Raw genomic sequence first — 23,018 nt, 5'->3', positions numbered from 1 at the left:
GATAGAGATGAAGAGACAGGAGATAAAGCAAACAGTGAAAGGTCAATTACAGAATCTACTGGTAGACATCGAGGTATTCACTGTCAAATTCTCTAAATTTGTCTGCATGTTTATAAATTTTCCTAGCAAAAAGCTGGGGGAAAATAAGGCAGGGTAAGTGGATGGGTGCAGCAGGGCCTGATTTAAACAGGGGAAATCAGAAAAGTCCTCTGGAGTAAGGTAACATTTGCGCAGAGACCTGAATGAGTCATGCAGATATCAGAGGAATAACATTCTACACAAAAGTATGGGCAAATGCAAAGATCTTTGAGTGAGATAATGCTTGACATAACACTCCAACGTCATCTCCAGACTGGAATACTCTTCTCTCAGAACACTCGTAATTCCAGGCACTGTGATTCCTCTGGTAATTAGCTAAATAGCTGAGCAAGTTACAAAGAGAGGAAACACAGGAACTAAGAAATATTTCTGAGGAAAGAGAGAAGATGATGTAAATTTGAAAACTGTTAACTCGGGGGCAGTTACACAAAGACAGTACTGCCTAAGCCAGAAGAGTTCCACTCTTCTATTATACTACTCACAACTAATTACCAGGATGCATCTTATCATCACCCTATGAGACCAGAGTCCACCTTAGTGCTGGCTATTTTAATTTTTCACCTGGATTAGAAGCTTCTAAACTTTTCTTTTTTAAAGCATCTTTTTTTTTTTTTTAAGATTTTATTTGAGAGAGAGAGCACGCGCGTGCGCGAGTAGGGGTGAGGAGCAGAGGGAGAGGGATAAGCAGACTCTAGGCTGAGCGCGGAGCCCCACGCTGGGCTCAATTCCAGGACCCTGAGATCATGACCTGAGCCGAAACCAAGAGTTGGACGCTTAACCAACTGAACTACCCAGGTACCCCTGCTTCTAAACTTTTTTGATGACAGTTCACAGAAAAAGAAAAATGTTTTACATAAACATCTCTGTGTGTACTAGAATGCTATTTACCTTATACACACAAACCTGCACCAGAAAAATTAACTTTCTGGAAACAAGTTTACTCTTACTACAACTAACACTCTTCAGTATTTTTTATTCCGGTCTATACCGATTTACTTCAATTATGTGTTCAAATGCTGGTCATAATCTGCTAATGGGGTGCAGCCTGCAACTTGAAAATCACTTATCTAGGTTACTACAAAAGTCTCCTAACACAAAGATCACATATGGTGGCTATAGGCATGCTGAAACATTTATTTGGCCCCCACAGAATTAAATTTATGTGCTTATTATCATTTTAAATCATAATGCCTGCTTCTCTCATTTATAAACCATCCTGGCTGCTATCTTGTCTCCTTGACTCCTAGAATCTGTCTATCCCACTACTAGAATGAATGACCTAACTAAAATGCAAATAGGACAATGCCACAACCCTGCTTAAAATTCATTAATGTTTACTCATGGCTTTCAGGAAAACACTCCGACACTCCTAGAAAAGTATACGAAATTCTTCATAGGACTGTTTCCTCTTTAGTACTACGTAGGTCACTTCCTGAAATGCTAAACTCAAGCCATAACAAAATACTATTTCCTGAATTCTACTTACACATTTTTATGGATGCCAGAGATCTGAACATGCAGTTGCCTCTACTGAGAATGAAGCCTTTCACCACTAGTGCCTACATTATTGCTCTGCTAACTCGTAACCCTCTTTTAGAAATCCACTTAAGGGTCATCTCTTTCAGAAAGTATTCTTTGATCTCAATAGTGTAGGCTACTCCCCTAAAAGAATACGTTCCTATCCACAGCCTGCTAAACTTATGTTTAGCCCAGCTTTAATGGTACGGTGTAGTTGCTGCTTACTTATCTTTACCCTCCCATCAGACCAGAAGGTTCTTAACACCTTCTTGTATGTACGTGTCACAGTGGCAGACACATGAAACTAGGATAAATGACTAAGCTGCCAAAGGCCGAAAACAAAGGGACAAAGAGAGATTTTTGAAAGAAGGGAAGATACTGTAAGGTCTGAAATGCTGGCAGTCAACAAGTGGGGATTTCCAGAAGTAGCTGAAAATAAGCTCAGAAAAAGGTCTGGCCCGGACAAACAGATTTCAGTTACAGTGATGGGAGAGCATGAGCACCAACAGAGGAAGAAAAACACGGAGGAAGAACAAAGGCTAAAAAAGGCTGAAACCACTATTAGACAATGGGCAAAATCAGATGAAGCAGCAAAGAGCACTGAGAAAAACAGTTCAGAAAATAAGACAGGGCTATGAACACAGTAACTGTGATGCGAAATTGAGGGCAGTAACGTAAGACCTCTAGAAGTGCAGTTTCCACAGCTCGGAGAGGAGACATGCTAAGTGCTGCGAGCTGTGCAGGAAAGCTCTGTGTCCATATGTCTATCACAGCACTGTCAAACTGCACTGCATGTATGTTTACAAGTCTGAGCCACCAGAAATAAACTTTTTGAAGCCAGAGACAATGAATGATTAACTCATCATCAAAGCCAAGTAAAGAGTCAAAAAAACCTGTTAAGTAAATCTGGGAGAGATGACCAAATGGAATACACACATAGAATAACTCTTTAAAGGAAATCTTGGGAAGCTGAATATTTTCAATGGGAAAATTTAAAGGGGACTAAGAATTATTAAGCAGCAACGAAACCCTGAGTTTGTAACAGAGGTAATCAGCAGAGTTAAGTGACTTTTCCCTAGATGCGAAAAAAGATGGCTATGTTGGGGGCTGGAGAGCAGACCATAAAGGAAGCTAGAGAACTGAGGTAATTATGTAGTGTTATAGTTATTCTTCTCTAGCAGTAAAAATAAACCAAGAATCAAATCAAGTGTGCCTTGCAAATTAACACTAGGCTTTTTCTTTTCCCTTCACACGGCACATACTTCATTAGTAATTGTTCTCAGTTTTAAAAAGTACTTGCTTTGTGGCAAATAAATTGTATCATTCAGATTCCAACTTTGATTTCAAATTACTAAACAATGGAAAAATTTTATATACACATTCAACAGTCATATTATTAAAAAGCTGTTATTCAAATGTAAGTCAAATTTCTAAAAAATATATTTAACATACCCTGATGGCAAAGTTTCTGTGTTGGTATTTCCAGACTGTTGCCGTGCAGGTTCCGCACACCCATCTGGCTGTCTTAATTTGGCTGCCTCAAAAGCAGAATTATTTCCAGAATTAGAGGCAGCAGGGTCTAAAGTACTTCTAGCTTCAGATCCAAGTGCTGCACTGTCAGAAAGAATACATTCATTGTTTTCTGAGGAAGTCAGTATTTCTTGAACTGGAGGATCTTCAACAGTAGTATTAGTGCAATTTGAAGACAAGGCAGTTTCTTCAGATACTACTGCAGTACCCGTGGTGGAAGCATTTTCGGTTGGTGCAGATGAAGATGATTCTCCATTAACTAAAAAGAGAAAAATCAGTAAGACGAACTATCAAGCAATGACAAAGCAAACAACTCACCAGTTATACTTACTTAGTACCTAATTCACCCTGAGTAATGTATCAGGTACTGATGAAAATAAAATAAGATAGATTAGATTTTTTTTTTGCTCACATTTTAGAGATGAACATATAAATTATAAAAATTTAAGAATACAGTTGACCCTGGAACAACACAGTTTTGAACTATGTAGGTCCACGTATATGCAGATTTTTTTCAAAAAATACAGTACAAATCTTTATGATTTTTTAAAATATTTTCTCTTTATCTTACTGTATTATAAGAATACTATATATAATAGATAAACAAAATAAGTGTTAATTGACTGTTTATGTTATTGGTAAGGCTTCAAGGTCAACAATAGGCTATCAGTAGTTAAATCTGTGGGGGGACTCCAAAGTTATACAAAGACTTTCAAGTGGTAGAGTCTGGGGGGTGGGTGATGTCAGTGCTCCAAATCCCTTGTTGCTCAAGGGTCAACTGTCTGTGTGTATACACACACTAATAACATTAAGGAAAAGAGAAACCAACATGAGTATAATATGTTTTTCCTCCATAGGATCAATTTTGAAAGTTTGCATGGTTTATATGAAAACTTTAAATGATCCCTTTCAATCTCCCTTTTCATATGCAAATGGAGCTAATATAAAAAGGGCAGCTAATACCAAAAATGCCAATGGGGGAAATACACAGTGGCATTAATTTATTACTCTAGAGGACTGCCAAAAAGATCCAAAAACTTATTCTACACTTTCTGAAGAAATGACTCAGTACTGGGATCCATTAATACAATTTTCTTAATGTCCATTTTAAATGTGATTGATGAATGTCAATTATGTGTCACTATTAAAGTGAGCCAAATAAAACTGGAAAGAGAATAGATTATTGACCAAAACCAAAGAAATTTCCACATAAAATTCTAATTGAAATGGGGCAGGGAGACCTAATTAAGAGTAATGGTATCATCAGGTAGATTTTTAAAGAAAGAAAAAGACTTAAATAGTGGAAAGAAAATGTACTACTAAAGGAATCGAACTGCAATTACAAAAAACCAAGAGAATGAATTAAGTTCTGTCCAAATGTGGAGGAGAGAATGGCTTTGGAGGAAAAAAAAATACAAGAAATAAAATATTTACAGTTACCCTGTATCAAACACTGTTAGATAACACAGAGAAATGAACAGAGAATGTGCACAAAGAGACTAAATTCTGGTGTTCTGTATATGATGCTCACTTAAAGAATTATCTCATTTAACATTTACTCTTCAACAGTGCAGAGATTAATTTCCAAAAATAGAAAAGCTTAGCAGTCATTTTTTCAAAGCAAAATAACACTAAATGGGAAAAGAGGAATAATTGAGAAAAGATAATGCAGTCCAAGAAGAAACACTCATAAACCTTTATGCATACTGAAACACAGCACACAAAACACAAGCTGTTAGAAAAAAGGAAGAAAATGAAATATTAAATAGCACCATTCAGTTGTTCAAGGCAGAAACTTCTTTCCTACAATAATTCAACAGCAAGTGCTCTGAGTCCTTCTCTCCATCTGTACCACTACACCTCCTGGTCCATCATTTCTTGCTTTCAATACTTCCAGCAGGCTTCTAATTTTAGTCTGCCTGCTTTTTCTCTTGTCCAACTACATACAACCCATTCTCCAAATGACAGCCCAAGAAAACCTTTTTCAAAACATGTAACAGATCTTTTCACTCCCCTAATTAAACATACCAGTGAATTCCTACTGCTACCAGAATAAATTCCAAACTCTTTAACCATGGCCTATGATAAAGACTACATTAATCTGCTCCACAGCTACCCCAGATTCCTCACAACGGCTTTCCTTCTGTTACCTGAATAGAGCAAACTCCTTCCCACTTCAGAGATGTGCACTTGTGGTTCCCACGGTCTCAGGATATCTCATCATTTAGAGTGCATGCTCAATTACATCTTCAGAAAGCACTTGAGGCAGTGCTTGAGTACCTTATTTAATCCTATTAATGCTATTCTTATGTTTAGTTTCTCATGTTCTGAAATCATTTTATGTATTTGTTTTTATTTCTTTTCATTAAGTTCAGAGTGTGAAAACTTGTGTCAGACTTGTTCACTCTTGTATTCCCCAACTGTTACAAAATGCCTGGCATATGAAAACAATAAATATTTTTTGAATCAATAAATTAAAGACAAATCAGAGACAAAGAAATGAACTGAACATACCTCCCTCAAAACTATGAGATTAGAGTTAGTAGAAATATTAGTTAAGCATATGAATGATTCAATGACACAATAAATTATAGTTAGAGAGTTTCTTATATACATATTCCATCCAAACACTCAAAAAATTTTTAGAAAAACTGACACGTGAAAGACCAAAGGAAAATCCCCAATTATACAATAAGGAGTCCACATTCTAACTACAATATAACTAGAACAAGCAGGATGCCTGGGTGGTTCAGTCGGTTAAGGTCTGCCTTTGGCTCAGGTCATGATCCCAGGGTCCTGGGATTGAGTCCTACATTGGGCTCCCTGCTCAGCGGCTTCTCCTTCTGCCTGCCATTCCCCCTGCTTGTGCGCGCTCTCTCTCTCTCTGACAAATAAATAACTCAAAAACAAAACAACTAGAACCAAGCAATACAAAATACAACTTATTAAAATGTTCACTGAGAGTCTGACATAATCTGCTAAGCACTTTTTAAAGGTTATCCTATTTCGTCCTCAAAGAACAATGCTGAGACAGAGAGCAGCATGATTCCCATTTTACTAGTGAGAAAACTGATACTTTTATGTCCATAAAAATGACAGTTCTTCCCCAACCCATAATCAATTTGCTTAGATGATAAACTAAATACTGAGTTAAAGAGGAAATAATAATGAAATTATAAACTTTAGGGAAATTAATGGCAATGAAAACACTTGAATCGAATGTTATTGGACAAAGCCAAAGACATATCCAAGGATGTAGAAATGGTAATAAATGAGCTTAGCACTCAATCCCAGAGCCAGGCAGGAAAAACAGGAGAAGGAATTAAAAGAACAGTAAAACAGATCAGAATTTCCTAATTTACCTGATAAGAATCAGTTGAGATCTTGTTGAAAGTATAGATCTCAGTTCCCATTCTAGACTTAATGAATTTCTAGGGGAAATCCCTAAGGAAGGGTCTGGGAATCGTATTTTTACAAATGCTTCAGATGAATTCTTACCAGTAAATTTGGAGAAACCATTAAGTATACCTTTATGAGTTTTATAAAGAAAAACATATGATATGAATAACATATGAATGCCACAAACCACTTTATATCAATAAGTCTCAAATGTATTAACTACGGGGCACCTGGCTGGCTCAGTTCGTAGAGCACGTAACTCTTGATCTCTTGAGCCCCACTTTAAGTGTGGACATTGCTTTAAAAAGAAAAAAAATCTTAAAAAAAAAAAAAGCTAAGCTTTGAAATATATTAACTAAGTCAACAGAAAGAAAAATTGAAAAGACTCATCATGGGGCACCTGGCTGGCTCAGTCAGTGGGGCATGCGACTCTATCTCAGGGTTGTGAGTTTGAGCTGCATGTTGGGTAGAGAGATTACTTAAAAATAAAATCTTAAAAAGAAAATTAAAAAGATTCATCACAGTAGAAATGAAAAAGGTGATGAAAAATCTAATATCATCCCACCAACGGGCACAAGACTCACTTAAGTCTTCTGAAAAAATTCTATGAACCCTTCAATGAACAGATCAACTCCCATGTTATTTAAAGTGGTATAGTACATGAGGAAAGAAAAAGAAATATTGAGTTTCTTAATTTATTCTGTGAGGGTAATATAGCTCTAAGGTTGGAACTAAATAAATTAAAAGATGGTTCAATATTAGGAAATTAAGTTAGGAAATCAACTATGCTAACACATTAAAAAAATAGCCATATGACTATTTTCAATACAAAAAAAAAGCATTCAATAAAACCTTGACAAAACACTTAATAAGCAGAATCAAGAGAAATTAGTGAATAATCTAGATTATCCATCAGAAACTCACAGTAAGCATCATATATTAACTTTAAGACATTAGGAGAATTTCCATTAAGGTCAGGAACAAATTAAAACCAGAAACAAAACAAGGAAGATCATAATCATCACTCCAATGCTGTTGATTACTTTGACAATGCATTAAGGCAAGAAAGAAGTGAAAAATATTAGAAATAAAATGATGAAACTCATTCACAGAGAATAAGTTTATTCAGAACACTCACAAGAATCAACTGAGAAACTCTTTGTACTGTTTGACCAAAACATTTTTAACACAATGACCCTATGTAAGTTCAGCATTAAAATTACACTCAAGACCTATCTAAACAAAACCAGAAAACATTACTAAGAGACATTTTAAAACACAAAATGGATGAGAGAGACATAAAATATCCCTGGATGGGAAGATTCAGCACTGTTAAAAAATAGTATTAACTCTCCTTGAAGTGCAAATACTGGTAAGGAAGCAGAGCAAGAGGAATTCTCATTCATTGCTGGTGGGAAAACAAAAGGGTACAGCCACTTTGGAAGATAGTTTTGCAGTTTCTTACAAAAATAACCATACTCTTACTATATAATCCAGCAGTAATGGTCCTCAATGCAGTTAAGTCAAAAATTTATGTCCACACAAAAACCTGCACATGAATGTTTATATCAACTATATATATAACTGCCAAAAACTAGAAGCAACCAAGATGCTTCAAGAGGTGAATGGATAAGCAAATTAGGGTATATCCATACAATGGAATATTATTCAGTAATACCAGAAATGAGATATCAAGCCATGAAAAGATATGGAGGAGCCTTAAATGCATATTGCTAAGTGAAAGAAGATTCCAACTACGTGACATTCTTTTTTTTTTTTTAAAGATTTTATTTATTTATTTGACAAGAGAGAGAGAGAGACAGCCAACGAGAGAGGGAACACAAGCAGGGGGAGTGGGAGAGGAAGAAGCAGGCTCCCAGCGGAGGAGCCTGATGTGGGGCTCGATCCCAGGACCCCGGGACCACACCCTGAGCCAAAGGCAGATGCTTAATGACTGAGCCACCCAGGTGCCCCCCAACTACATGACATTCTGAAAAGGCCAAACTAGAGAGACAGTAAAAAGATGAGTGGTAGGAGTGTGGGGAAAGGGATAAACAGGTAGAGCACAGGGGATTTTGGGAATGGTAAAACAATTCTGTATGATACTGTACTGGTGGGTACATGACAACATGCATTTCTGTTCTTTTCTTTCTTTATTTTTAAAGTAGGCTCCATGCCCAGGGTGGAGCCCAATAAGGATTTGATCTCACAACCCTGAGATCAAGACCTGAGCCGAGATCAAGTCAGTGCTCAGTCACGCGCTTAACTGAATGAGCCACCCAAGGGCGCCAATAACACCCATTTCTTAAATCTCACAGAACCTATATAACACAGTGTGAACCTTGATCCCTAACTATGGACTACAGTTGATAATAATATATTTATACTGGTTCATTAACTGTAACAAATATACCACAGTAATGCAAAATGTTAATAATAGATGAAATTCTGAGTGGGCATTATTTTTGATTGGAGAGATTATTACTGATATGTATCTGTGGTTTTCAACTGGAGACAAATTTGCCCCCCACTCCAAAGACATTTTAGCAATGTCTGGAGCTATGTTTGGGTGTCACAGCTAGGGGAAAGAGAGGATGTTACTGGCATTTAGTGGGTACATGTCAGGAATGTAAAATACATCAGAAAGCCATCCACAACAAATAATCATCTGGCCCAAGATGTCAACAGTGCTTAAGTTGAGAAACTCTGATGTGTATGTACCCAGCCAGCAAGCAGTGTCCTGCAAAATAAACATCTGTCTATGGTAGCTGCAAACTAAACATCTGTTAACAAATGACATAAGGATCAGTGAAAGGACAAACTACAAAAAAAGACAAAAGGGTAAGGGAAGGCAGAGAGAGAAAGAAAGGGAGGGAAGTCAGGACCATAGGTTTTTTGCTTGTGAAAGAATGTGGAGAATTTTATGTTCGCTAGTATTCAAAATGTGTGACAGGTAAAATAGAGGTTTATGCAAAGCATTTCCTTCTCTACAGATATAATACCACACCCACTGACTTGGTTTCTTTTTCTTTAAGTTTTTGTACATTTTTTAAAAAAGATTTTATTTATTTATTTATTTATTTATTGAGCATGCGCAAACAGGGGGAGGGGTAAAGGGAGAGGGAGACAGAAACCCAAGCAGACCACAGGCTAAGTGCAGAACCCAATGCGGGGCTCAATTTCAGGACCCTAAGACCATGACCAGAGTGGAAATCAAGAGTCAGATGCTCAACCAACTGACTGAGACACCCAGGTGACACTCACTAACTTGATTTCTTAATGAACGTATCCCAATCCTTACTCTCGACTGTTACGACATTTGGGTTACAAGACATAGCTCCCTACTTTCATGTTTAATCCTTCAGAAGTTTCCCTTGTACTTTATGATATGTACCCTCAAAGCATCATGCATTTGTCCTCACTATAACTATTCAAATAAAGTAGAAAAAGGCAGAAATACTGGAGTATTTGAGTATCATTTTTACTCCTTTTTAAAAGTGTGACAAAAAAACTGCTTCTATATATGCACCTTAAGTTTCCCTAAAGTCAATTCACACAAAGTGTTCGAGGGGCCCTATGGTGATGGTATGGTTCTGCATCTTGACTGCAGTGCCAGCCGCATGAAGCCAGACATGATAAAACTGCACAGAACTACATGAACACACAATGCAAGTGTAACTGGTGAAATGTAGATTTTGTCAATGCCAATTTCCTGACTAATACTGTATTATACACTGTATGGGAGAGGCTGGTGAAGGGAACATGGGACCTCCCTGTACATTTCTTGGCAACTTTCTATAATTATTTTAAAATAAAAAGCTATAAACAAAAGTTTAACAAACTTGTGAAATCAGTTAGTTCTGCCTGAAACTTACCATACTGAGAGCTGATCTATTTTATGAATAAAAGAATAATTACATATTAGAAAAAAGTCATTTCGCACTATAAGTTTTGGGACAGTGGGAAGTGGAGAAAAAAATACTATTTTTCTTAAATACCTACCACCCACTCAGGACTATGGTAGATGTTTTGGATTATCTCAATGAACATTTAAAACACCCCTACCAGGTAGCTAATTATTATCCCCTTTTTATAAATGGAAGAGCTAAATTTTGAGGATATGAAATTTGTCCAAGGTCACACAGTTAACACATTAAATGATAGAGCTGGGATTTGAACCTGGTCCTGTTAGAAGCCAAATCTAATCTCTTCAATTATGACTACCTCCTATCTTAGCTTAAAATATATTTACAGCAACTAAACTTATCAAACTGACCCTCTTAATCAAAACTCAAATGAACAGGAGAGAGAAAAAAAAAAATCCCCCCCCAAAAGCCCTCTTATATAATACTGTCTCTGGTAAAATGAAATCATTTGTGTTAAAACTCCTTAGCACAGGCCCACAATCCATTATGTCAAAACCTTGGGGCTGAGTGTATTCCAAAAACTGTAAGTTTTCAGAACTTAGAAAATTAATATGGCACATATATTGTATATTACATCAGTACGTGAGCAGTTTGGGGGCTACACATTGTAATTACACAATAATATTTCTGTGGCAAAATGGACAGATACATTAAGCATGATGAACTATGAATACCTTCACATCAGTTCTAATCATTTTGCCATCAAAGGAGTTTACCAAAACATCCTTTCGGTTTTAAAGATTTTAGGACTCTGAATTATAAGTAAGGGATTAAAACATGTTAACATGTTATACACACAATATGCACACTCCTACCCATACCCATACTCCAACATGAAAACTGATTTTAAAGTTCCTGATTAGAAAAAGGAATACCATTTTGGCGCTAATGCCTTAAAGATTACTCCATTCCTTGAGAAGTACCTGAATTCATCCTCCTACTAAGGGATAACAGATCACACACAAGACATTGGCACAGTGGTTGCTACCAACAGAGGAGGTTCCGGAAGTCTTTGTAAACTGGCCAATAGAATGATGACAGATGGGACTGTTTTGTCACATGTCACCAACAATTATCAGAGGAGGTAAAAACGCAATCACTAAGTTGGATGAGGGAATATTATTTGAAGCCTATCATAGTATGAAAGATGAATGGTACAACTTTGAGACACTGTAAAAATCACATACATCAAAGCAAAGCAGAGGGCACAGAGCTAAGAGAGCTAGAGATAGATGTCAATTACAGCTCTTCTACCTCCTAGCTCTGATCTCTCTGTGCCTCAGTTTCTCCTGGGAAAAAGCGAAAGATATTAGTATCTATTTCAATTAGTTATGGTGAGAGTTAAATCAGTAAACAGACATATAGTGTTTAGAACAATCACAAATGTTAGAGATTATGATTGTCCTGTTTCCTAGCAGTTACTGTGAATGTTGTGGGAATTACTTACAATGGAGCTTTCAATTCTAGTTCCTTATGTGTTTTATTTTCACCCTGAAATTTCGGGCAAGGATAAATAAGAGAAGACTGTGGGAAGTGAATTTGTTCCCAAAGGGAACGGCCTATAAAGAACCTGACAAGCTATGGCGTATAAATAAGAGATCCTGCAACAGGGGGAGCCTCGGTAAGTCCTCCTCCCTTTTGCATCAACGTCTGAATGTACCCAAATACTAAACCATGCAACTAACCAGTGGTCAATAGATACTTTCATCAATCTACTCAAACAGCTAATTATTTTAGGAAGAAAACTAACTTACCAAATTCCATAGAGTTTAAATATAGGATGATGACAAGAATGAAACAGAGTGGTGATATAAGCCTTTCTGAAATGAGCATTCATCATTCTTTTTTTTTTTTTTTTTAAGATTTTATTTATTTATTTGAGAGAGACAGCCACCCAGCGAGAGAGGAAACACAAGCAGGGGGAGGGGGAGAGAAAAGAAGCAGGCTCCCAGTGGAGCAGGGAGCCCGATGCAGGGCTCAATCCCTGGACCCTGGGATCGCGCCCTGAGCCGAAGGCAGACGCTTAACGACTGAGCCACCCAGGCGTCCTGAGCATTCATCATTCTTATGCTTTTCATGAATCAGGAGTGAACTTAATAAGTAATTGGCCCTTTATCTAATTACTTCCAAAAGTATTTTGTGGCATAAAGCCTAAGAATCTAACTATCTTATAAGTACATGCTTAGTGAAATGTACTGTTACTTCTAACAGAATATATATTTGGAATACCCTCCTAAATAATCTAGAAAAATTCAAATTATTAGAAAATACTTCAGGTATTGTGATCTTTAGATTCCTATCACAGAACTGAAGATTAATAAAGACTGTACAGTAAGAAGTATAGGTGTAGGTACATAAAGTTTAGTTTTCATTAATAAATCCATTTAAAATTCATTTATAAATTTATAAAATTTCACTTGTAAATATAAAAATGCAATTTATGAATTTCATTCATAAATCACCATGCTTACCAGTGTCATTGGCAGGCTCAGATGTAAGTGGTTTTGGAGCTGGTGTATTTTTGGGTCTGGCAGCAACCTGAGTCGGAGATGAGGGTGTATCGTCTCCATTAACTACATATGAACGGCATGAGTTTTGAACTACAGTGCTTGTGGGTACATGATTATCTATTCCATTAGTACCTTCAACAGCCAACCTTAAGAAAAAAAAAAAAAAAGATGGCTTTCTTTAATAAGTAAAATCAAGTAACTTTCCATCAGAATTGTCATAAGAAAGATTTACCAAATTCTTAATACTCAAACAAAGTGATAGGTAGAAAGAGTAATGAACAAATGATATAGCAAGCTTTTATTACATTAAAATTTAAATTACTTTCAGTTCCAAGTGTATCCACACTGGCAGATAACTGTACACTCAGATACACAAATATATTAAATCAAAGTGAATTCAGTCCCTCAAAGTAATGATCGTCATACATTTTAAATATTTAAGAATAATCTTTATTTTAAGATGCTTCAAAAGTATTTTCAAAAAGCTTATGGAACTTTAAAAAAATCAATTCCAACCTACTGTAATTTTATTGAATACTAGAAAATAAGCTAAAAAGGTCTTCAAATATTGATTACAAATTATAATGTAGTGGCACTAAGATAATGAGTACATGGTAATCAAAAAAGCTAAATATTATACTGCAGAATTAGAAGAATTTATAGCACATTATATGAACTGCAAATAAATAAATAAATCTACAATTACAAAACCAAACATTTTAAATCTTACTGGCAGTGGATAGGGAGTTGGGCAATATCACGCTAAGTTAACAGTGTTTTTTCAAATATACAGGCTACCCTTGTGTCCTCCACAAAGCAGCCTCAGTATTTTTTAAAATATATAAATCAGGGGCACCTGGGTGCCTCGGTTGGTTAAGTGTCTGCCTTCAGCTCAGGTCATGGTCCCGGGGTCCTGGGATCGAGCCCTGCATCGGGCTCCCTGCTCTGTGGGGAGTCTGCTTTCTCCCTCTGTCTGTGCTTTCTCTCTCTCTCTCTCTGTCAAATAAATAAAATCTTTAAAAAAAAATAAAATAAAAATAGGGGCGCCTGGCTGGCTCAGCCATTAAGCATCTGCCTTCAGCTCAGGTTATGATCCCAGGGTCCTGGGATTGAGCCCCGCATTGCTCCCTGCTTGGCGGGAAGCCTGCTTCTCCCTCTCACATACTCCTCTTGCTTGTGTTCCCCCTCTCGCTGTCTCTCTCTGTCAAATAAATAAAATCTTAAAAACAAACAAACAAATAAACAAATAAATAAATAAATAAATAAAATAAATCAGATTGTGTCCCTAAACCCTGCCCATCTATCTCAAATCTATTTCTCTCCAAGTTCCTCTTTGCTCACCTTGCAGCAGATATACTGTGTATCAGTTTTATTGAATATGAAAACATGCTGTAAAGTCTTCAAATGTTTATTACAAGTTATTATACACAGGCAGTACTATTATAATGATCACAGGATTATCAAAAAAAGGCTAAATATTATATTCTAGAGTTGGAAGAATTTGAAGAGTGTAAATTAACTAAAAATGAACTCAAGGTCTTTGTACTTGCTATGTCCTCTACCTAGAATAATGCTATCCTGTCAGAACTCTGCATGGATAGTACATTTTTGGCTTTTTAATTGTAGCTCAAATGGTACTTCTTCAGAGATGATTCCCCTGACATCTCTCTTTAAAACAGGTTCCCTTCCATTCCTGTCACCTTGCCCTATTTCAATGACTTCATAGTTCTTATCACTATCTCCAATTGGTTAATTTATTTCTTCACTTGTTTACTATCTACCTTTATCCTGCCAGAATGCAATTTCACAGGAACAGGGCCAGTATTCTCAGTGCTTGGACTACTGTCTGGCACCAAACAGGCACATAATAAGTATCTGATGGAAAATGAATAAATGAATGAATCCTACTCTCCCTTCCTTTGTCACCTATATATTTGGAACAAGATGTCTTCTGGAAGTTTGGACAGGTGAAGTCTGAAGGAAGCTCCCAAGTGATTCTTCTGATTTGCACAGCCCTCCCCAGCCACCCAGTGATCCTGGAGTCTAAGTAAAAGAACTCATCTGAAGTTTTCCTGGTGCTGTAGATCTAATCTTTCATTCAAAATGTCTTACTACATGGAGTAAACAACATTAGGCTTCAGACTGGTGGTGATTCAAGCTCCTTTTTCCATCTAAAATTGTATTTCAAAAATTATAAAAACATATAATTATAGATACAGATATACACCCACACACACAAAATATCTTAATCCACCTAACTGTCGTACCCTTTTAGTTCTTAATTTTCTCACACGGACACTAAATAAATATATTTACTTAAGCCAAATATATATTCAGAAGATATACTTATCTGTTCAAGTGCTCTATAAGAATCAATTAATGTCAATTTAGGAGTAATGATGTTAGTAATTCTGTGTATTAACAGAAGCAACACTTTGTCATACACCCGTATGGTTTTTTTTTAAGTATTCCTTTTTTTTTTTTTAAGATTTTATTTATTTGACAGAGAGCGAGAGAGCACAAGCAGAGGGAGAGGGAGAAGCAAGCTCCCCAATGAGCAGGGAGCCCGATGCAGGGCTTGATCCGAGGCCCCTGGGATCATGACCTGAGCCGAAGGCAGACACGTAACTGACTGAGCCACCCAGACACCCCTACACCAGTATGTTTTTTTTTTAAAGATTTATTTACTTCCTTGAGAGAGAGAGCACACACACAAGTCGAGGGGCGGGAGCAAAGCAAGAGGGAGAGAGAATCTCAAGAATATCAAGACTGACGAGGGGCTCCATCCCACAACCCTGAGATTACGACCTGAGCTGAAACCAAGAGTCAGAAGCTCAACTGAGTCACGCAGGCGCCCCCACCAGCATGTTTTTCAAATGTAACAAGTCAATTTTACAGCAATATATTTTTATATCTTCAGGGATTCATTCCAGTATATTTGATTATATGTTTTTATTCTAATTTCAACTATTCTAAACAGAAAGCTTTTATTATTTACTTATTTATTAAAGATTATTTATTTGAGAGAGAGAGAGAGAAAGCAAGCAGGGGGAATGGCAGAGGGAGAGGCAGGCTCTCCACTGAGCAGGGAGCCCAATGCGGAGCTCAATCCCAGGACCCCGGGATCATGACCTGAGCTGAATGCTTAACCGACTGAGCCACCCAGGTGTCCCCAGAAATTAACTGTTATCAAATGTGAATGCAAGGGAGTTTCTGAGACGGCAGGGTTATTTCTGAGGAAAGACTATAATCCATGGAGCATATGTATCTTATAGTGATCTACAGGAAGTTGCCAATTCAGATAGCAAAAAGATACCCATCTTCCCACATTATCTGAGTCTATTTAACTGATAAAAATATGCCTAAATTCTTAGCACCACACTTGACACACGTTAAGCACCCAATACATGTAAGTACTATGACAATAGTTTATTATTTCTTTTTCACAGAAGATCAAATATTTCCTTCCTGTTATTAGGATATCTAGTTCTTACTGAAACTCAAGGTCATTTTTGCTTAGAATAAAAATATGCCAGATTCTAAGAAGCTATTTCCAATAAAAAACAATGAAAGACTGATACATGCTACAACATGGATGAACATTATGCTAAGTAAAAACAGCCAGTAATAGAAGGTAACATATTGTATGATTCTTTTCCTAAGAAATGACCAGAACAGGCAAAGCCACTGGGACAGAAAACAGATTAGTGGCTGCCAGGAGCTGGGAGGAGAGAGGAATGAGGAGATACAGTTCATGAGTATAGTCTTTTTTTAAGGGTGATGAGAATTTCTGAAATTAGATAGTGGTGATGGTTATACACAAATCTACTGAAATATATTTTTTAAAAGGGTAACCTTGTGGTATGTGTACTATATCTCAATGAAGTTATTTCTTTAAAAACCACTTTTATAAGAATTCAAACAAATGACATGTTTAGATAGAAACTTTTCAATTCTATGGCAAACTCTAAACTAAGGTTAAAACGTAAAAGTTTATATATGGAAAATGTTACATTACCTTGACACAAATACTAAAATAAAATATTCTACCTGGAGGTTTGTCTTGTTGAAGGGTCTCCATTTTCATGTAAGGCATCACCATTTTGCTGTATTTCTACTGAAAAACAAGAAAGAAAGCAAGCAGGTTTTTACACACTTCTTGCTGGGTTATTTTTCCCCTTCAAATTTTAAAAACACATAAAGTTATCTTACTGGTTGGAGATGAGCTGCAGTTTGTTAGATTTTCTTGCTCAATCACCAGTCCATCGAGCACGACTATTAATTCACCGGTTTGCACTATACCATTCTTATTTTCCAAAGAAAGTTTTAATTGTTCTTTCACTCTTTCCACTAGAAAAAAAAAAAATCTTAAGTTAAAAGCTTTTGGCACATACAAAATTATGTGTTAGGAATCAAAACTACACACCAAGAATTACTCTAGTTCAGTACTTGATGGCTATATGTGTAAAGAATTATTTGCACTTTTATCAGTAGACCCTTCTATACTACATCAGGCTCACTCCCTTTCACACCAAGTTGAAAAACTCCTTGTCCCTCACCCATGCTTTCAATGTCATCTTTAATTGCTCCTCTGCACTGTATAAAGCATAGAGAACAAATAAATATATGCAGATAATAAGCACAACAATTACCTAAACTTGCTCTTCAGCCTATAAGACTTGTGGTCAAGGCAAAATTTCTGCATGGTAGTCAGGTAGTCTGGTTACTGATTCCAGCTCTAGAACTTATTGTTGTACTTTGAGTAAACAGTCAAACTATATAAAGCCTCAGTTCCAGTCATTATAAAATGGAGATAATAAAGGCATCAAACTAAAAAGGACTGTCATGAGGTCCAAATGCAAAATCACACAGAAAGTTCTTAGCACCACGCTTGACACATGCTAAGCACCCAATAAATGTAAGTACTATGACAATAGTTTATTATTTCTTTTTCATAGAAGACCAAATATTTCCTTTCTGTTATTAGGATATCTAGTTCTTACTGAAACTCAAGATCATTTTGCTTTGACTCCTATCCCACAGAAATACATTAAGTTTTTAGCGATCCCTTTACTATCCAAAATAAAGCCAATTACTTCAGTCTGATATTCACTGGCTCTCTGCAGCTTTTGGAACCATGGAACATAGTTCTTTTTAGATTATGTCCTGAACTTTGGTCTTTCCTATATTTAACAAATTTGGGTGTCCTCCCTCCCCCATTTATCAAATGTCCAGCCTAAGCATACTAATTATCCAAATACAGAAAAGACAAAAAAAAAAAAAAATCTGGAACCAGTATAATCACTGGACAGAAATTATTTGCAAAAATTTTAAGAACCATATAATAAAAGAAGGCCTTTTAGATTATATGCCCCAAACTTTATGCCCTCATAAAACCTCATTTCCACTCCACATCACAAAAATATTGGTAAGAACAATTAGAGACTAGGCAAAATACAAAAGTATGGGGGGGAAAACCTACAAAAGCACGAATTTCAGCTTTACCTAGATTCTAATCATCTATACCTGAAGAAAACTACACTGGCCACCATTCTATTTCATTTTTGTGTTCACTCTCTATTTAAAGTATCTGGAATGTGGAGATTCAGTTCTTGTTCCTAAAATATTTAGCTTGAGTAGATTCTTAAAGAATAACCTTTCCAAAATCCCTTTAATCTAGGTCTCTTAGTGGTAAATTCTCTCATTTTTTAATCTGTAAATGTCTGCATTCTCATCTTCAAAAGATTTGTTGAGCACACTATTTTGTATTAATGATAATCTCTCAACTCTTTGAGGATATCTTTCCCACTATCTTCTTCTATTACTGCTAAGTCTGCAATTCTAATTTATAAATCCATTCAAATGATCCTTTTCTCTATAGCAGGTTTTTTTTTTTTTTTTTTTTTTTGGTCTTTGGTGTCATGCATTTCACTTGATGAAAGCATGACATTTCACTTGATGAAAGCATGACTTTATAATGGACCTAAGAATTTATTTTTTATCAGTATTCAAACACAGCCATTAACTCTTAAAATATCTCCTCTACTCCACCCTCTATTGCAGGGGTGGGCAAACCGTGGTTACAGGCCAAATCTGGCCTCTTACCTGTTTTTGTGAATAGTTTTATTTTAACACAATCATGTTCATTCATTTACATATCTTCTATGGCTGCTTTCCCACTATAATGGAAGAGCTGAATACGTATGAGACTGTATGACCTGCAAAGCTTAAATATTTACTATCTTGGCCCTTTACAGGAAACATTTGCCAATCCCTGCTAATAACGGCTTCTTATAATTTATAATCTTTGATGGTGAGTTCATTCTCTGATATTAGACTAAGAGTCATCTTTGGGCTTTAGTACAGTCAGGGTTTGTTTCTAATTCTGTCAGTGGTTTGAGGGCGCCTCCAAGAGTCTAGACTACAGGAGTCCAAGCTCAGCTCCCCTATGTGGTTATCTGAAAGTGCTATCAGCATCATCCACTATTCTACCTCCAGTCTGTAAGATTTTCCTTGTCTTTATTTTTTATTTTTTTGGAAGAAGGGGGCCTTGAAGACCACTTTGCCTCTTTGCAAAGATCAATGCCATAAAAATTTGTTCTATCCGGGACACAACTGCTCTGCAGTGGGGTGTTGTTTACAGCAGCTAGTCTTTCACAATTCTGAACATGGAAAATTGGGATATAACATTTCTGAGTCATAAAATTGGGAGGACTATCACATAAGTAACTCCCATCTACATGTGTATGTATGTACACTGGGAGAGGGAATGAGAGTAATCTTCTAACAGTATAAACAAACCAACTCAGACATATTCATCTATTCAGTATATAAATGCCTTATGTGTACCAGACACTATACTGAGAAAGCAGGATAAACACTGACCAGCCTGAAGTAAACCTCCCTACCGTTACTCCACTTATTTCTTTTAACAGACTTATCACCAGAATTTGGGGGCCAGAGGGGGTTAGAGGGGACCTGACTAAACTGAAGTCTCCAAAAGAGCAGAAATTGTGTCCATCTAATTTAGTGATGTAACCTCAATACCTGCCAGAAGGTAGGTGCTTAATAAATGTTTAAAATAAATTATTAAGACAGGACTGTCCTCAGGGAACTTGTAATTTTACAACTTTTAATTTATAATCTGATTTTTCTTTCCTCTCAGACATTCTTTCTAAGTTTTAATAGGGCAACAGAACAATCTGAGCCTCTGAGAAGCTAGATATATGACTAGATGATTTATCCTTCCATCACCAATTTGTCAAAAACATATACTCTTTCTTTCCCCACAGAAAATAAAAGATCTTCAAAAATCTTGTTTTTTAAGGTTTCACATATTTAGATTTAACTCATATTCTGAAGCCATTTTAAAAAACTGCTTGTCCACTGTATTATCTATTGCTAAGTAACAAATTATCCTGTAGTCATTAAAAATATCAGTAATCATTTATTACTGCTCAGTTTCTGTGGGCTAAAAATTTGGGAGCGGCTAGAAAATCTGCTTAAATGGTAGCTCATATACACAGCTAACAAGCTGGTGCTGAGAGCTGAGAAGAGGCCTCAGCTCCTCTCCATTTAGGTGTTTCTACAGGGCTTCCTGAGTCTTCACAATGGTAACTTCGGACTACATAATCCAAGAGACCAAGGCAAATGCTGAAATGTCTTTTACGACCAAGTTTTGGAGGTCCTATGCTATTACTTCTCTCATGTTCTGTCACAGACCATCTCTGATTCAATGTGGGAGGGACCACACAAGGTGCAAAAACCAGAAGGTAGGAATGCTTGGGGCAGTTTTTGAGGCTGGCCATGATACAGATTATACGACTATAACAAAATTTTAGAAACAAAACAAACTTGTAATGGGTTACAAGTTGTAAGAGTCCCAAGAATAACCAGGTGTTCTAAATACCAGGTCTTTCCATTATATCACACTATGAGTCAATGTGCAATAACTCACAAAGTGCCCATCTCCTGGCATGTAACAAAATTAATAAAAATTTATAAAAGAAATAAAAAATAAAGTAATAAATGTGTAAGAAGAAAGTAGATAACTGAAATATAGGGATTGAAAAACATTCTCCAAGCATTAAAAAAAATGGGAATTGGATAAACTTTAATGTCAGAAAAAATATTAAACTTCTATCAATCAAAACTAATGAAAAAGTGGTAAATGATTAAAAGAAAAAAGAGCTCATATATCAGTGAGAAAACAAAGAACAACCAACAAAAAAGGTACAAAGAATATAAGACAATCACAAATGAAATACGAATGATCAATAAATGTGGCTTTTTTAATTACTAAAAAAATGCTTTGATAAAAACAATCTTCATTTTTACAATCTATTAGTATGGCAAATATTTACAAATAGGCACTCTCATATGCTTCATTGTGTGTACAAATTAGAGTAATGTTTCAGGAAGGCAATGAGACCACGATGCATAGCTAGAGGCTTCAAACTGCTCACTCCTTCTGACCTAGTAATTTCAATCCTAAAAATCTTTCTGAAGAATAGAAATGCATTTATATCACTGGGTATGAGAATACTATTTGTTCAAAAGCTTGGTTTTAACATATTTTAGTCTGTGCTGATACTAGGTGAATTTTTAAAAAAACTTAAGACTTAGCAAACTAAACAAATTAGTTTTAGCTAAGTAAGACTAAAGCAAATTTTTAAATAAAATTAAATTTGATTATGCTCTGTCCTCTGTCATAAACGACACATTTCTCTGCTGTGTTTCCCTACCATTCAATGTAAAGGGATAATTTTCAAATTATCTGATTACTGTGAATCACTTGGGACATAATTCAATTTAAAGTGAACTTAATGGATTTCAAAATGCTTTCCTCAACAAGAGTTAAGTTCTTGGTTCTACTAACACCATAAAAAAAAAAACAAAAAAAACAGTGTAGTCCCTAGTGTTTGAGCGGCAGTCATCTGATTCCTCCCTCGGGTGTTTAAAGTAGCTCTGTCTCAAAACTGAAACACAAAACGAAGTCCTATATACACTCTGGTGTCGTTATTAGCTATACTACTTTTACACTTTTTACCCATGAATGGTGACAAAGATTCTTTCCTTAAACTCCAGTCAGGCTCCTCTGAGCCATCTTCCTGACTAGGCCTCAACCTTGGCCTATAAAAACTGCAAATGCTCAGCAGAGATGATCTCATCCACCATCTCCCCCCTCATTAAAAAACCTGCACACACTAACAGAGTTCGAACAACTCAAGGATGATCGTAGACCCACTTAAAGTGCCTGCCTGAGAAAATTCAGGGCTGCTAAAAAAATGTAATGTTTCTTCCAGTCTACACCAGTAAGAGGCCCCTGAATACCCTATCTTAGAGCATTTACTAAAAAGGGCTTACAATGGTGAATCTTTCCTCTCTCCCTTTGAGATGTAGTTGACCCTTGAGGGGCACTGACTCCCTGCACAGCTGAAAATCCCCCTATAACTTTCGACTCCCCCCAAATTTAATTATTAATAGCCTACAGATAACCAGAAGCCTTACTGATAACAGAAACAGTGAACACATAAAATGCTCTATGTGTTATATACTGTATTCTTACAATAAATTAAACTAGAGAAAAGAAAAATATAACTAAGAAAACCCTAAAGAAGAGAAAATGTATTTATGGTATTGTAGCGTAAAAAATCCAAAAAATATTAAGTGGAACTGCACCGTCCAAACCTGTGTTGTTCAAGGGTCAACTGTATATGTTATCTCCTATAATTCAGGAGTGTCTTTTTCAAGGACAGGGCCTAGGACTCACAGTACACCTGGGAGAACAGAATCCTAACTAGCAGAAAAAACTGGCCTAATCCCATTTATACCAACAAACTCTTCCTCATTTTTCACTTCCCTGACTCTACTTAGTTTCCACCCACACCCATCCACCTCTACTTCCTCATTCTCGCCTTGAAATGCCCAGTTACCTCTATACAAATACAAGTTGAGTTCAGATCAAGCTGGACCCTCTTCCTTACTGCAACAGTATTATTAGGGATTAAAATCTGTCCTTACCATTTTTACTAGT

The 23,018-nt window shown here is 36.3% G+C and overlaps 1 protein-coding gene across 10 annotated transcripts in view; it reads right to left on the bottom strand.

Moving 5' to 3' along the window:
* Positions 1 to 23,018, bottom strand: part of WWP1 (WW domain containing E3 ubiquitin protein ligase 1) — a 114,090-nt gene that overhangs the window by 45,273 nt on the left and 45,799 nt on the right. For 5 of the 10 annotated variants that reach the window (XM_044382714.3, XM_026495797.4, XM_057307854.1 and 2 more), the window contains exons 5-8: positions 17,195 to 17,332; positions 17,033 to 17,099; positions 12,944 to 13,128; positions 3,070 to 3,406 (exon numbers count right to left, since the gene is read on the bottom strand). In XM_044382714.3, the coding sequence (XP_044238649.1) occupies positions 3,070 to 3,406; positions 12,944 to 13,128; positions 17,033 to 17,099; positions 17,195 to 17,332 (727 nt within the window). The remainder of the gene's footprint in view (positions 1 to 3,069; positions 3,407 to 12,943; positions 13,129 to 17,032; positions 17,100 to 17,194; positions 17,333 to 23,018) is intronic. The other 5 variants (XM_044382715.3, XM_048212540.2, XM_048212538.2 and 2 more) reach the window with 1 other exon arrangement.

This window comes from Ursus arctos, unplaced genomic scaffold, assembly GCF_023065955.2.
Source record: "Ursus arctos isolate Adak ecotype North America unplaced genomic scaffold, UrsArc2.0 scaffold_6, whole genome shotgun sequence".
NCBI classification, from domain to species: domain Eukaryota; kingdom Metazoa; phylum Chordata; class Mammalia; order Carnivora; family Ursidae; genus Ursus; species Ursus arctos.
The sequence above is the reverse complement of the archived record's forward strand: the minus strand, read 5'-3'. Positions and strand labels throughout refer to the sequence as shown.